General features: G+C 46.9%; 1 protein-coding gene across 1 annotated transcript in view; it reads right to left on the bottom strand.

Moving 5' to 3' along the window:
- Nucleotides 1–14,946, bottom strand: part of TTLL11 (tubulin tyrosine ligase like 11) — a gene marked incomplete at its 5' end in the record, with an annotated part of 175,079 nt that overhangs the window by 101,635 nt on the left and 58,498 nt on the right. Inside the window, 3 exon segments of the mRNA XM_081150650.1 lie at nt 2,782–2,897; nt 3,630–3,725; nt 14,135–14,710. Coding sequence (XP_081006776.1) covers nt 2,782–2,897; nt 3,630–3,725; nt 14,135–14,710 — 788 coding nt within the window.

The following is a 14,946-nucleotide window of genomic DNA, read 5'->3' as shown; positions in this document are numbered from 1 at the left end:
AGAAAGAGCTAATGAGGGGCGCCTTGGACCCTCTTTAGCTAAAGAGCTCAAAGGAAAGGCTAGCATACCATTTGTTTTAAAGGGTTTAGGTCACATTCTATGCAAATGCAAAAACTCTGGCTTCTAAAGGTTATGCCCAGCCTAGGAGTCTACGTGATATCATTTCCTGCAGTCGGAGGGACTCAGCCTCAGACACGGACACGCGTGATTCAGTGCAACCCTGTGCATTTTCCGCGGGTGTAAACATAGTGCTTCTCTAAGCCATCCCGAAACACTTCCACACAGAGGAGTCGAGAATAACTTTAGCCTTTCTCTCCACATGGCGAAGTTACCAAAATGATGATAATAGTCCCGTACATATAAATGCACCTCACAGATTACAAAGTGCTTTCACGGACAATCATTGCTAGGTTTTAAAATAAAAAGATGAAATTAAAGGAAAATATCAGTAATGACATTTAGCTATTAACATAAACCCTTAATATTGCAGGTAAGGAAAGGGTGAGATGAAAGGATTTTTATATTAGAATTGAAGTCAGGTTCTTGAAGTTCTAACTGTTCCTGGTTATCAATTAAGAGAAAAGTCAATGCTTTTTAAATTAAAGATGAAGTGCTGCCACTTATGACTTAATAAGTCGTAAATGCCTTTCCCATCCTTCCTGACGGCTCCGTGCCCCGCTGCTATTAAATCAGATCTTCAGCTCGCGTGCGTTATGTGGAACGCCAGGTGCAGGGAAAGGAAAACAACTCAGAGCAAGACAAAGAAAGCTGATCGTGTTCCAATGCCATTTGATGTAAAAATGGTTTTGGTGCCCTAGCTGGTTTGGCTCAGCGGTTAGAGTGTCGGCCCTCAGACTGAAGGGTCCAGGGTTTGATTCTGACCAAGGGCATGTACCTCGGTTGCAGGCTCAGCCCCGGTCGGGGCATGTGCAAGAGGCAACCAATCGATGTCTCTCTCTCACATCCATGTTTCTCTCTCGCTCGCTCTCCCTTCCACTCTCTCTGAAAAGCGATGGAAAAAATGACCTCAGGTGGAGATTAAAAAATAGTAATAATACTTTCAACAATAAAATAAATTTAAAAAAATAAAAGACACTAAAGCATTAAAATAATAATAATAAAATAAAAATAAAAATGAGTTTGGTGACAGAGGTTAAGAAGGCTCGGGCCACACAATGGCCTTTGAAGTTGTTCCCGCCAAAGAATCAGAATGCTAACGTGTCAAGGTCATCTTTACCACCATGCCACACTGGCGTGGACAGCAACCAAAATCTCCCCACAGTGCCACAGTCTTCCAAGACCTAATCTCTACCGGTGAGATCAATAACCATTAGATACTTGTAGTAGGTTTTCGAGAAATGAGTCATATTGCAGTTAATCTGGCCAAGCTGCATTAATCCAGCACCTTTCCTTAAAGACGGCTAAGGACCGCAGCTGCCGGCGCGCGTGAATGGGCTCTGTCTGGCTGCCGGGCTGTCTGAGTGGCTCCGAGGGCTCGGCAGACCTGCCACACCATCACTTTGAAGCTCTAATGGGCGGAAGCCACATCTGACAGACTCAGCCCACGCAAACGAGGGGTGACGGTCCTCGGCCCAGTCTTGCCGACAGTGACAGTGCGCGCCTCACACAGTGAAGAGCACTCTGGAGGAGACCCCAGCCGGGCAGGCACCACCCAGCCTGACTCAGAGCACGACAAACACTCCGCCAGAGTGACACTTGCTGCTCGGCAGAGTCACCTAGGGAACCTCAAAAATTTCTGTGGCCAGGCTTCCCACCCAAGCTAATTAAAACCAAAATCTCTGGAAGTGGGGGCTTGCGCACTGGTGTCTCTGAAAGCTCCCCAGATGGTTTGAGGGTGCAGCCAAGGGGAGGGGCAGAACTGGAGGGCAGATCTAACTATATTTGGGCTTGAGCCCATTTGGGGAAGGGCCACCGTCCAGAAACCTGCAAAACACCACTTGGTCAGGGACGTCAGCGTTCCTCAGAGCCCCGAACAACAGCTGACAAGTGCTTTGCTTGTCTGGGAGCATTTGGGTCAATCCGATTTGTCAGGAGTACGGGAGTGCTACTGGAAATGCCCATCTTTGATTTTTCTGCCTAAAACCACCACAGTGATATTTACTCAGTCCTTACTTTGTGGGAGCCAGGAATTTGGTAAAAACAAAACAAACAAAATACCAAAGTGAAATGTCATTCGTTTCAGGGGTGATTCCGTGGAGGGGGTGGAGGCCATACTCCCACCAACATCCCAATATGATGCCCACTGGGTGGGTGGGATGGAGAGGAATGATAACTGTCATAAATATTATAGAAGTGCCAGAAGTTCAGTAAATCTGCTCTACAAACGTCAAAATGAAAAGCTTACACTGCGAGAGTATAACCATCGTGAAGAAAATACCAAGGACACCATCCTTACCATGTCCTTGCTACCTGAGGCCCTCTCCTGGTTGGTTTTACTCTCTCCCTCTGCTTGAGGATTTCAAAGAGAAGAACCACGGGAACACGGTGGGCCAGAGGACACCCCACCACTGGGGGAAAGTGGGTTTTTAGAGAGACTTTCAGATTCAGATAACAACAGGCTAGAAATTCATAGGCAAGTCTCCATTTCCTGATGGAGTCACTGTGTTTGAAGGCTGATATTTATAAATGAAAACATGACTCATTAAATTGTTTAATATGTAAATCTCACTCATGGCGTTAACATGTTCCAAGAACTGAACTTACCTGCGTAGGAGGCAGGGAGAGGAGTTGAAAGAAATACATGACATAAAAAATACTTACTGGTTCTCTCTTCTCTTCTTCAGGGGGTCCATGAGGCGCAGGGTGTCTCTGATCACGGCCACTTTCACTTCCTCATCGACAAGGCTGGGGACATTTTCAAACACCCCTGGAGAAAGCTTGAATGGGTAAGAATTCCATGTTAGGCTGGAGAGACTCAGGGGTTCAGTGCCAAGTGACTATCATCATCCAGAGGCTGAGTTTGCTTGGGTTAATCTGTGTGAGAATATTTTAAAGGCACCCCGTGTGTCACCTTAAAGATGCCAGTTTCCTTTTACAAATTAACAAAACACATGAAGAGGAAAACTGTTTTTCTGATTATTAAAATTATACATGCTCCTTGTAGAAAATCCATAAATATAGAAAGGGGCTAAGAAAATTGAAAGAATCCACATAATCCCCCTAAAACCCCTATTTGGTATATTTCCTTCCAGTCTTTTTAATGCATTTTTTTCCAGGGGGAAAAATATATAACCACTGTTAAAGGTACTATTTATCTTAGTGATTCAAGCATGTCGACATGGCTAAATCATATTCATAGAATTTCAATTAGTTCATCTCCTGAGGCTAATTAGTTCATGTCAAAACTGATGGAAAGGCTCAGCTGCTTCCACATTTGCAGATCTTAAAATCTGGAAGAACGGCATGCTGGGAAATTACCACAGGTCGGATGGGTCTTATATTAATAGACCATGTTCAGAGCTCAACAAAACTGGAATTATTTAGGCTCGAACAGGACTTTGCTGTGCAAATTTGGGAATGTCCAATCTCGTTTAGCCAAGTGAGTAACGTGAGCGTGGAAACAGCCCGTTGTGCGGCAATATATTCAGTGCGATACTCAAAAGACTTACTTCTTGCTCATGCTCGATTCTCATGCTGGGATTTGCATTAACTTCAAGCAGTACAGGCTTCAGGTTTTTCATCAGGAGAATGTCAAAGCCTAAAATCTGCGCAGGATAAAAATAATTCAGAATTACTCCCTCTAGCTGCAATTTCTTTTCAGGAATCAGGGTTGGTATTAGGGTCAGTAAAATGAAAATAAATTCAAATGTGGCCCCCAACCTGAGCCGTGACCCTGACCTCTCTTGCCCACGGCCCCTCTTCCTCTGGGTATATTTGTCAGGCCAAATGGACAGCAGGACATTTTATAGGAGCCTTGATAATGGGATGAGTTCCTACAGTACATTTCAGCACTATCACCATCCTCTGAAGTGCTAGAGATGATGACCTCTTTCTTCTGTGACGGGTTTTTCATTATGCTAAGGATCAGTGGTAGCCCATCGATTTCGCCCTCTCCTTTTGCTCTCCTCGCTTAAGTTGCTTCTTAGCTAGATCTCTGAAAACCCAAGGCTACCTTTCTTAACCTTGGGTGTACGTCAGTGTCACTCAAGGACCCCTTTCAAAGTCACTGCGCACCCCAGCCCACACCTGAGTCAGAATCAGGCAAAAGTATTTTGAATAACAAATCCCCCAGGTGGCTCTGATATACCCTCTCAGCTACGGAGAAGGGAATATTTATTAAGCACCTACTAGGCACCTACCAGTGACTACATAGTGCGCCAATTATTCACCATCTCATGCAATCCTCACGACGGGGTATAGAAGTAGGGATTATACTCGCTGTGAAGCAGAAACAGCCTCAGGAAGGCCAGTGGATTTCCCTCAGACCACCTCACTGGTAAGCGACAGAGCTGCATTTCACGCCCAAGTAGGGCAGGCTACATAATTTGTGAGACCCAATGCGCAAAGCCCCTTGTTCAGGAGGTATTCACAATGTCATGGAAGTGAGAACAGAGCATGAGACCTCCTGGACATGAGCTGCTGGGTGACTGCACAGACCACATGCCCGTGAAGCCGGCCCACACCCAAAGCTGACCGTTTGCTGGACGTCTGCCCTTGAACCCAGCATCTGCCTCGGCGGGGCTCTCCTCTCTGGTCCCTTTCGATTGCACACGAGCCCTAGGCCACCCGAGCGTCTCGTCCCCCCGCCTGAAACAACCCTCGGCCTGGATAATCCCTCCTGGTCCCTGAGATCGCAGGCCCTAGTTAGATTCAGACGCAGCCGAGGAGGATGTCAGATTCTTAAGAGACCTCTCATTATCTCCCCAGGAGGTGATAAGGTGGAAAGCCTCGAACAGAATTGCTGCAGTGCCAAAGTTTCAAAAAACTGATGTGGAGAATGAAGGAGAGAGGAAAAAGGTCCAGCTGCGTCCCCCGTGGGCTCACGGAGAAAAGATGAGGGAAATTCACTCGCTGGCCTATGCAGAATATGCGTCAGCCAAACGACCATTATTAAACGGTGGCTTTATGCTTATTGATGAAACCAGAGCCTCAGTGGCTACTTGGGGAGACCATTCAAGACGCGGTTACTCTTCAAAGAAGGGCAACAGGCATGAGAAGCTGGGGAAAGTCACCCTCGCTCTATTTTTCTTGCCCTGGTCATGAAACAAAAAAAATGGAAATTCAGTAGAAAACGTTACATGTATTATAGATCCGCTTAATAATATATGACAAGTGGATATGAGGGATGAGGCCTTTAAGAGACTCTGGTGACATCGTCAGTCTCACTTCAGACCTGGCCTGAGACGCGACGTTGGCGAGGCTACAGGGAGCGGCGGGCTGCGGTGCCAGCATTTATCATCCTTGGTCACCAGTGCCCACTTTTGCTACATCTTAGAAGTTTGGACTTGTTCCTTCTCAGCCTGCTGGACCCTTTCCAGCCCAACGCACAGTGGTCTCGAGAATGTAAAGCTACAGAGAAGCTGGAGAAGGGGGTGGCAACCTCATTAGCCACACTGACCTCCACCCACCAGGGGCATAGTATTTTCCAGAATCCAGACTTTGGTGCATGTAGTTGAAGATGTTGGGTCTTGGACAAGAATGCTTCGGAGTCAGAAAGACTTGGGCTGCAATCCCAGCTCGGGCCCCCTTCTAGCTAAACAACTTTAGAGAGAGACATGGTGCTTAGCCCCTCTGCGCCCCATTTACCTTGTCTACGAATGGAGATAATAGCGGCTGCCTCGAAGGGCAGTTGATCATGGAAGCAAAAAGTACCTAGGACTGTGTTCATCAGAGAGGAGGTACTCAGCATATGCTAGCTCCCTTCCCGGTTTCCTACTCGTCCCACCAGCAGGAAATGGTATCTGTAGCGTTGAGTACAAAGCTCATTTCAAATCTTAGTTCTGCCTTTGCTCTAGGCCCCAGTTTCCTCATCTGTAAACTGGGAATCAGAAGAGTCCTTACCTTAGTTCATTGATTCGTAAAATATTTATTGAGATGCTTCCTGTGTCCTGGAACTATCCTAGCATCTGGAAATATAGTGAAGAACTAGACCAGGACCCTGCCCTTGTGGAGCAGAAGACAGGATCAAATATAGATAGTGTGATAGAATATATTTTGCACAGTGCCCGACACGTAGTAAGTATTTAATGAAGGTCAGCTTTATTACGTTTTTTTGTTTATTTTTTTCCACAAACTCAAGGAAATATGAATTGCTTTCTTTTCAAAAGTTCAATGAAATATGTTGCACCAATGGATCTCAATAAACAGAATCCCAGAACTGGGAGGAGGTTAGAGAGGATCTTGTCGGAAAATCCCAGAATGACAGAGCTGGCAGAAAATTGGGAATTTACTTGGTTCAGTGTTTTAAAAAAATGGGGTTCTTTTCTGGGGAAGCACTGGGGAGGCCAGATCAGATCAACTTTTACCTATTTTACATACTGGGGTTCCTAGGGGAAAAAGCTCCATTTAAAAAGCTACTAATCTTGTCTAACACTCACTTCACACAGACCAGAAAGCTGCAGCTTAGAAAGGGGGGGACCTCTCTCTGGTTCAGTGGCAGCAGGAATTGTCAAATGGAGAGAGACCTTTTCAATCATGTGATACTTTGCCCTCCTCCAAGTAATTCAATTGGCACTTGTGTTGCTCAGCTCCTACTTGAGGGGAACCCTGGGGATTCAAAGATATCTGTTCTTTATCCCTGACTTCTAGAAGCTTCCAAAGCAAGCTGGGGGAAAAACTCATGCAAAGGTTCCAAGCTACAGGGTTCACCGGACAGGGGATTCTCTCTGAGTTCTAGAACTACACATCCATCAGTATCCAGGGCATTCCCAGTGGGGAGTCTCAGACTCCTCACATTGAACATCTCCACGCTCACTCTCTGTGTTGGCAGCCTCTAAGTTGGTCCCAGTGATCCCCACCTCCTGGTGTTTATATCCTCGTGTGATCCCCTCTCCTTGAGTGTGGGCTGAACCTGGTGACCTCTCTCTAAGCGTATAGGGCAGAAATGATGGGATGTCACTTCCAATATTAAGTTATAAATGATTGTGACGCCCACCTTGGCATGCATTCCCTTAACTTTCTTGCTCTCTCACTCGGAGAGAAGCCAACCTCCATGTGTGAGCTGCCCAATGGAGAGGCCCTGGAGGGTCAACAGCCGGGGGGAACCGGAGGGCTGCCAACAGCCATGTGAGTGAGCTTGGAAGAGGCTCTCTCCTCAGTAACTCCTTGAGATGACTGCAGTCCTGGCCAACATGTTCCCTGCAGCCTTGTAAGAGACTTTGAGCCATAGGCAGTTGGCTAAGCCTAGATTCCTGATCCACAGAACCTGTGAGATAATAGTTTGTCAGTTTAAGCTGCTAAATTTGGGGGTAATTTGTTACACAGCAACAGATAATTAAATACCAACTTTCTAAAGCCTGCTTCGCCTACAGTATTCCTTATCCACCCAATCATGCAAGCCAAAAATTTCTCTTTCATCTTTTATGCCTACCTGCACTCCAACTCTTGTACATTCTACCTCCAAAGAACATTCTAGATCTGGTCCATCCTCACTGCTCCTAGTCTGGATTAGGTCTGCACCATCTGGACTACTGTAATAGCTTCCTCATTTGTTTCCTTGCTCTCAAACTCACCCCTCTAACTCATCTGGCACAGGGGACTACCGCAGTATTTTTATAAAATGCAAAAAGAATATCAACACTCCTCTGCCTAAAATCTCTGCTTAGGCAATGAAGCCCACATCCCACAGCATGTCCTACAAATTCCTCTATGACCTGGCATCTGTCTCATGCTCCAGCTTTATTCCCTCCCACTCACTACTGCACATCTCAGGCTCCAACTGTACCCATCAGTAGTTCTAGGATGCTTTACTCCTCTATGCCTTTATACTGTTTTGCCTGGAAGACAATTTTATTTATCAAACATTTAATGAGCACCTACTAAATACTAGGTACTGTTCTAGGCACTGGGGATAAAGCAGTGGGCAAGGCAGAGGATGTTTTAACATTCTGCCCTCTTGGAACTTATAGTTCAGTGGAGAGAGGAACCAATGTGAGTTATTAACTAAAAGCAAGGTAAGAACATAGCATGTAACACGGTGGGTGAAAGGGAGGGCTTGGTGGTTTAGATAGGATGGTCAGAGAAGTCCTTTCTATGGAGGTGGCATTGGCGATCCCATTGTCTTCTGGCTTGCACAGTTTCTGATGAGAACTTTTAGGTTATTCTGTGTTCCTCTGAACATAATGTGTTTTTCCTCTCTAGCTGCTTTTAAGATTTCTTATCATCACTGGTTTCCCACAATTTGATTATGATAAGCCTTGATGTATGCGTGTGTGTATGTGTGTGCATCCTACTTGGAGTTTCTTAAGCCTCTTGAATTGTGGGTTTATATTTTTTGACAACTTTGGAAATTTGGGGCCATTTCTTCAGACATTTGTCTGTATCTTCCTTGTCTCTTCTGCTCAGGGGACTCCAATTACATATATGTTAGGCCACCTTCTATTGTACTACAGGTCACTGATTGTCCGTTCATTTATTTTTCCTGTCATTTTCCTCTCTCTGTTTCATTTTGTCCCTATTTTGCTATGTCTTCAAGTTTACTGATCATTTTTTCTTTGGTGTCTAATCTGCTGTTAATCCCATCTAGTGATATTTTCATTTCAGATATTATATTTTCTTCTCTAGAAGTTCCATTTGTTTCTCTTTAATAGCTTCCATTTTCCTCTTCATTTAGCTCCTATTTTCTTAAAAAATTCTGTACATAGTTATATAGCTTAGCTCCCTCCTTTTCAGAATTTTGCCTATAGAATTCCAGCCATCTCAGCCTTCCCAAACTTTGATCTCCATCTTCTCAACTCACTGAGGTCACAGGGCTTGGTTTAGGTTTTTCTCTTCCTGTGCCCATGTTCCAGAAATTGCCCCAAACAGAAAACTAAGGCCACTGTAGGACTCACCTTCAGTTTTATTCCCCTCTTCCTCAGGGATCACAGTGCTGTGTTGTCTGTTGTTCAAAGTCTTAAAACATTTATTTCATGCGTTTTGTCTGGTATTATACTTGTTTGCAAGAAGTTGGTATTATACTTTTTTTTTTTTTTTTTAATGTATTGGTTTTGTGTGTATAGGCCCAGTCTTTGTTACTCCATCGTGACCAGAAGCAAAGTCTCAAGGGGTGACATATGAACAGGAACTGAATGAAGTGAGCAAATAAGTCGTTTGGAGAACTAAGTTAACCCACTTCAGGCTGAGTGAACAACAAGAACCAAAGCCACTTCTGAGGAACAGCAAGGAGAGAGCAAGAACTAGAGCGAGTGGGAGGGGATGAGGTCAGATAGAAAGACAATGGAAAGATCACGTAGCATCTTGTAGGCCATGGTAAGGAGCCAGGATTTTAAGTGCAATGAGAAAACCATTGGAGAGTTTGCACAAGGGAAGTAATTTGATCTGATGTGTTTAAAAAGACTCACTTGGGCTACTGAGAAAAATAGGCTATAGTTACAAGAGTGGAAATAGGAGCATCAATTAGGAGGCTGCTGCTGCAATACAAGTGCAAGGTGATGGCTGTCTAGACTGGGATGGTCACAGTAGAGCTGGTTAGAAGTGTTTACATTTAGGATATATTTTAAAGTCTATTTGCAAGAGGTGCTTATGGATTAGATGTAGAAAGGATAAAAAAATGATAAGTAAGCATAACTCAGATTTTGGGTCTGAGCAATTAAATGAATGCTATTCATTTACTAAAACAGGAAAGACAATGGAGGAGTAGGTTCAGGAGGGAAATCAAGAGTTTCATTTTGGACATGTCAAGTGGGAGATGCCCACTAGAAATCCAAGGAGAAAGGTTAAGAGAGCAGTTGGTAATACCAGTCTGGAGTTCAAGGAGAGGTCAAGACTAGAGATACAAATTTAGGAGTCAAGGGCACATAGCCCTGGGGCTGGATGAGATCATTTAGAGAGTGACTGAAAATAGGAGGAGGGGAGCTCCCTGAGAACTGAGTCCTGGGCGTCTCCAGCACTGACAGGTCTAGAGGAAGGGGCTGAGAGGCAGCAGCCAGTGAGGTAGGAGGGAAACCAGGAGAGCACGGTGTCCCTTACCCTTTTCTGCTTGGTAAATTCTTCATGCTGTAAGCTCCCACTTAAGCATCTCCTCTGGGAAGCCTTCCCTGATTGGGCTAGGCAAAGTTAGTGATTCCCTTTTCTGTGGTCTCCCTCAGCATCCTGCAGGTGCCCTTTTGCAGCATTTATTACAAGGGATTATAATTCCCATATGTCGGTCTTTCCCAATCAACTGTGTACCTCTTAGGGGCAGGGACTGTGGCTTATCCATAACCACATGGCCCACAACTAGCTCAGGGCTCACCTCAGTGGGTACCCAGGGACTGTGCTAGAGTCCGAAGGAAGATAAAGGCCCAAATATCAGAAGTGGTCAAGGAAGGCTTAACAGAGAAGGTGGGATTTGAGCAGTACCTTGTTGGAAGGCATTGGATTTCAAAAAATTGTAAGAATAGCAGAGAGCGTGGCAGACCAAGACAGACAAGAACAAGCAGGCAGGACTGGGAAAGCACAAATTATGTCCAAGAGGCAGGAACTGGCTCTGTTTGATGGGCCCCCAGGGTTCAGGGAGGGTGCAGGGAAGCGAGGCTGGTGCCAGGCTGGGAGGCAACCAACACTAGACCAAGGACTTGGTTCTCAAAGTAGGTTCCTAGGAATACTGGTGTTCCATTATGTTTAAAATGTGACAATTTCATGGTTTTCTATAACTTCAAGGTGCTTCCTCACAGACAAGTTTGAGAACTTATGTTACAAAAAACAAATGATATATTAATTAAAACCATCATATATTAAGCTATTACTATGTGCCAAATGTTCCACAGGGCTTTCTCTCATTCAATCTTACAACAGTTCTGTGAGGTAGATACAAATATTATCTGTATTTGCAGATAAGGAAACTGAAGTAGAGAGAGGTTAACTTGCCAAGCTTGCCGGCTGGAGGTGCTGGGAGGAAGAGCTGGAATTAGCTCAAACCCAGGGTGTCTGAGGATGAACCCCAAGCCCTTGTGTGACCCCTAGACTGCTTCTTTGGCTCGTTCCTATGGGGTATCTGGGGCTGAGAAGGGAGGAAGAAGTCACAAGAACCATGAAGAAAGAGGAGAAGCACCTGGGGATCTGGAGAAGGTCAAGGTCACGGCCATCTGGGGTGAGGGTCACGGCCAAGGAGCGAATGAGACTCTGAGCTAGAGGAAGACAGAGACTGAGCAGCGGAACCGGGGTAGGATGTTCCTGAACGATGAGCTGGCAGCCGTTCCTCGGCCTGTGCACTTCTGCCCCATGAATCATCCACACCCAGACGGGCCTCGCTGTTTAAGCCAAGGTCATCCTGCTGCCCTCAAGAAGACTGACATGAGGGTATGTTGCTGGGGCTGCCTGAGCAATGACAGGGGGACAGGCCAGAATGACAGGGCAGCCACGCTCCTAGGCAACAGATTACAGGAAACCTGCCCGCAGCCCGAGCTGCCAGCAGCTGCTCTGGGCCATCATAGTTTCCCAAGTAGTTACTGTGGCTATGATTGGAAAGGGGTCACAGTCACATGTTTGAGATGAATGTTATTTCGTTGGTTGGGGTTTATGTCCTGGAATGCTGCCGTCTGGGCCAGGCCTGAGCTACAAGTAAGAGGGGCTTCACAGCAAAGAAATAATGTATCTGCCTGGCTGGACTGGCTCAGTGGTTGAGCATTGACCTAGGATCCAGGAGATTGAGGTTTGATCCCAGGTCAGCGCACACGCCTGGGTTGTGGGCTCGCTCCCCAGGGGGGGCGTGCAGGAGGCAGCCGATCAATGACTCTCTCATCATTCATGTTTCTATCTCCCTCTCCTTCTCCCGTCCTCTCTCTGAAATCAATAAACATATATTAAAAAAGAAAGAATGGATCATCCTGTACATGCACAGAACATTATTATAGTTTGCAAAGCCCTGCCTAATCTTTATCTCATGTGAGTTAGACAACAACCCTGTGAGGTGGTTGAGGAAACTGAGGCACAGAGAAGTTAAGTGAGTTATGCAACATTACACAGCAAGTCAATGGCAGAACCCAATGCTGTCCCTAAGTCTTTGGGTTCCAAGTTACTCCAGGTGTTTGAAACTCAAACTAACAAGTGTTTCAACAAGTGATAAGAATAAAAAGCAAAAGGACTCCAAGGAGACAAGGATAATATTCTCAATCACTGCGAGTCTGAATTGTGCGGCAAGACACATTTCAAACACAACACTTCCCAGCCCATCGAAGCCTTTTTACCTGCATCACAATGATCCTAGGGGGGCACGTAGGTGATTCAGAGAAAGAAACAGAGGCTCAAGAGCGCCCCCTGGAGTTCACTTCTGGTGCTGTGCTCCTCCCCTGACCTCAGGCCTGGGAGCGTTTAGTGTGGTCAAGCGATGGAAAACGGTCTCAGGGCTGTGGTTCCATTTGCTAGATTTGATCTGTCCAAACCAGTGGCTCCCTCTCTGTCTGCCCTCCAGTTCCCCACAGCTTGGGTCCCTGGTTCCACCCTGATAGCTGCCCCAGGCCGCCTGTCTATAGCGAGACAACCGCCCTGGCCCTCCACCCTGCGCTTTCACTGTGCCAGGGCTCTGTGGCTTGGCCATGCAGGCCAGGCCCACATGATACTCCTGGAATAGCTGTTACAGTCAAACAAATGTGACCGCACAGTCCCCTGGGATGACCCTTGGATGCCTCCACGTTGCAGCTGTCTCCTTTGCCCTAACCTACTGATGGCTTGGGCCAGGCTCTGCTTTCTCTGGTGCTATCTCTAGGTTCTGCCCACTGACCCCTTCTAGCACCTGTAAGCCACGTATCTGGTGGCTGAGCTGAACATCCAACCTGGGAACCAAAGCCTGGGGGTCTCAGAGCCTAAGGACAGGTCTCTGGATGACAATTAGCCCCTCTTGGAACTGATCATTGTCTGAATTCCCCTCCAAAGGGTTCCTCCGGCCTGCCTGGAAATCCTGCCGCCTGGTGCCCAGGCTCCAGGGTAGCCGCCCTGGAGTGGGGGCTGCCCCTCGGGACCAGCCTCCTCTCCAGCTGTTACTTTGCTGTCACAGTCTTAGACAGAGGACTAGAAACAACCCAAGTGGTTACCGACAGGAGAACCGATGAACAAACTGCACACTCACGATGGGACTTGCAGCAGCGCGAAGGCACAGTACCAACCCCGACCGCATGAACAGGACGCTGCCGAGTCTACACACCTTATAACACAATTCTCATCAAGCCCCCAAACAGACAAAACAAAACCATGTATTGTTTAGGGATACATTCGTGTCACTCTTAAGTATTTTTAAAGCAGGAAGTGATAAACATCAAGTTCAGGATAACGGTTCCTCGGGGGCGAGTGAACTGGAAGGGGAGCAGCTTAGTACCTGAACTCAGGCTGGGAGGTGGGTTTGGGGTGACTGTTTTGTTGTTCTGCGTCATAGCTTTCATATATGTTCATGTATTCTCTTTACATACAACCGCTGCAGATCATTTTAAAGATTGGATGGAGAGGGTCCCAGAGGCATCTCCTCCCCCTTCTGGTTTATCTGGTGGCAGGAAACCGAAAGCCTACTCAGTGCCTGGACTCCACGCCCCCCCCTTCACAGCCCAATGACCTGAAAGAATGCTCTGCCCTCATCCCCATGTCCTTCCCTCCCACACTCTGGCTCAGCCCCCTGCACTCTGACCCTGTCCCACCATGCCACTGCCTCCCTGCCTCCCTAGGACCTCAGACAGTGCTCCGCCCCTTACTCAGCAGGTGGCAAAAACTGCCAGCAGGAAGAATGCACGAATGAATTTCAGGCACTGTGCTTTGCGTGTGTGGGCTCATTTAATCCTTATAAGAATCCTTTAAGGGAGGTATTACTGGTCTTATTTTACAAATGACAAAAGGGAAGTAACGCACCCCAAATCACACCACCAGCAAATAGAAACAGCAAGTTGGAGCCAAGTTTAACACCAAAGCCCACACCAGCAACCACCCCTCCCCACCTCTGGCCATCCCACCACCGCCCCTCATCCCAAGGTTGGGAACTGGCAGTGGTTACCTGGAAACACGTGGGCCCCGGCCTCCCTGTGGGGATGTCCGACTGGTAGAAAACTTTGAGCTCTGGGGTCAGGGCAATGACGGTCTTAATCACCAAGGAGATGATGTCAGACCAGACCTTCTTGATGTCAACGCCTTTGGAAGACAACCTACAAAGAATACTAGAAAAAGTCCTTTTGCTGCCTGTGCTAGTGCTGTCCGAGTGGACGAAGTTACCGCTGTGGATGTTCAATGAGTAGTTGGTCAAGTGCATGAAGATGTGGTGCAGGTTTTTGGGGGTGGGCTCCTGATATGGCTCCGTACAAAATCTCGAGAGTCCATCTTTGGCTATGTAAATCTCTAAGGGGTCTAAGGACTTCAGTAAGACATACAGGCGGATGTCAAACTTGAGCTTGTCGATAAGGAGAGGCTTGCAGATGTACTCCTGGACCACTGCCGGCCTGCGCTGCAGGGTCCCTGCCAGGCGAATGTCACTGGGGTCTTTAATGAGGTAGATTCCGTCACCCTGACAGCCACCATCGGGTTTCACAATAAAAGTGGGCTTCCAGGAGGGGTCGCCATCTTTCACCATTCGAACCTGGGGGCAGAAAAGAAGGGTTAGCGTGATGTTCTTCTCTCCGGACGCCCAGGACCGAGCCGGATGTTGGAAAATATTTGGTAAATGAGCGACAACATGAGCCCAATGTATGTCATACTCACTGAGCACCTGCCAGGGAGAGAACACTGTCCTAGGTACTGAGACAGTGACCTAAGGCTGCCTTCAATCTTATCCTCCAGAACAGAGACCGAGAGCACAGCGGATTTGCAGTCACG

Source organism: Miniopterus schreibersii (genome assembly GCF_964146895.1).
Source record: "Miniopterus schreibersii genome assembly, chromosome: 11".
NCBI classification, from domain to species: domain Eukaryota; kingdom Metazoa; phylum Chordata; class Mammalia; order Chiroptera; family Miniopteridae; genus Miniopterus; species Miniopterus schreibersii.
The sequence above is the reverse complement of the archived record's forward strand: the minus strand, read 5'-3'. Positions and strand labels throughout refer to the sequence as shown.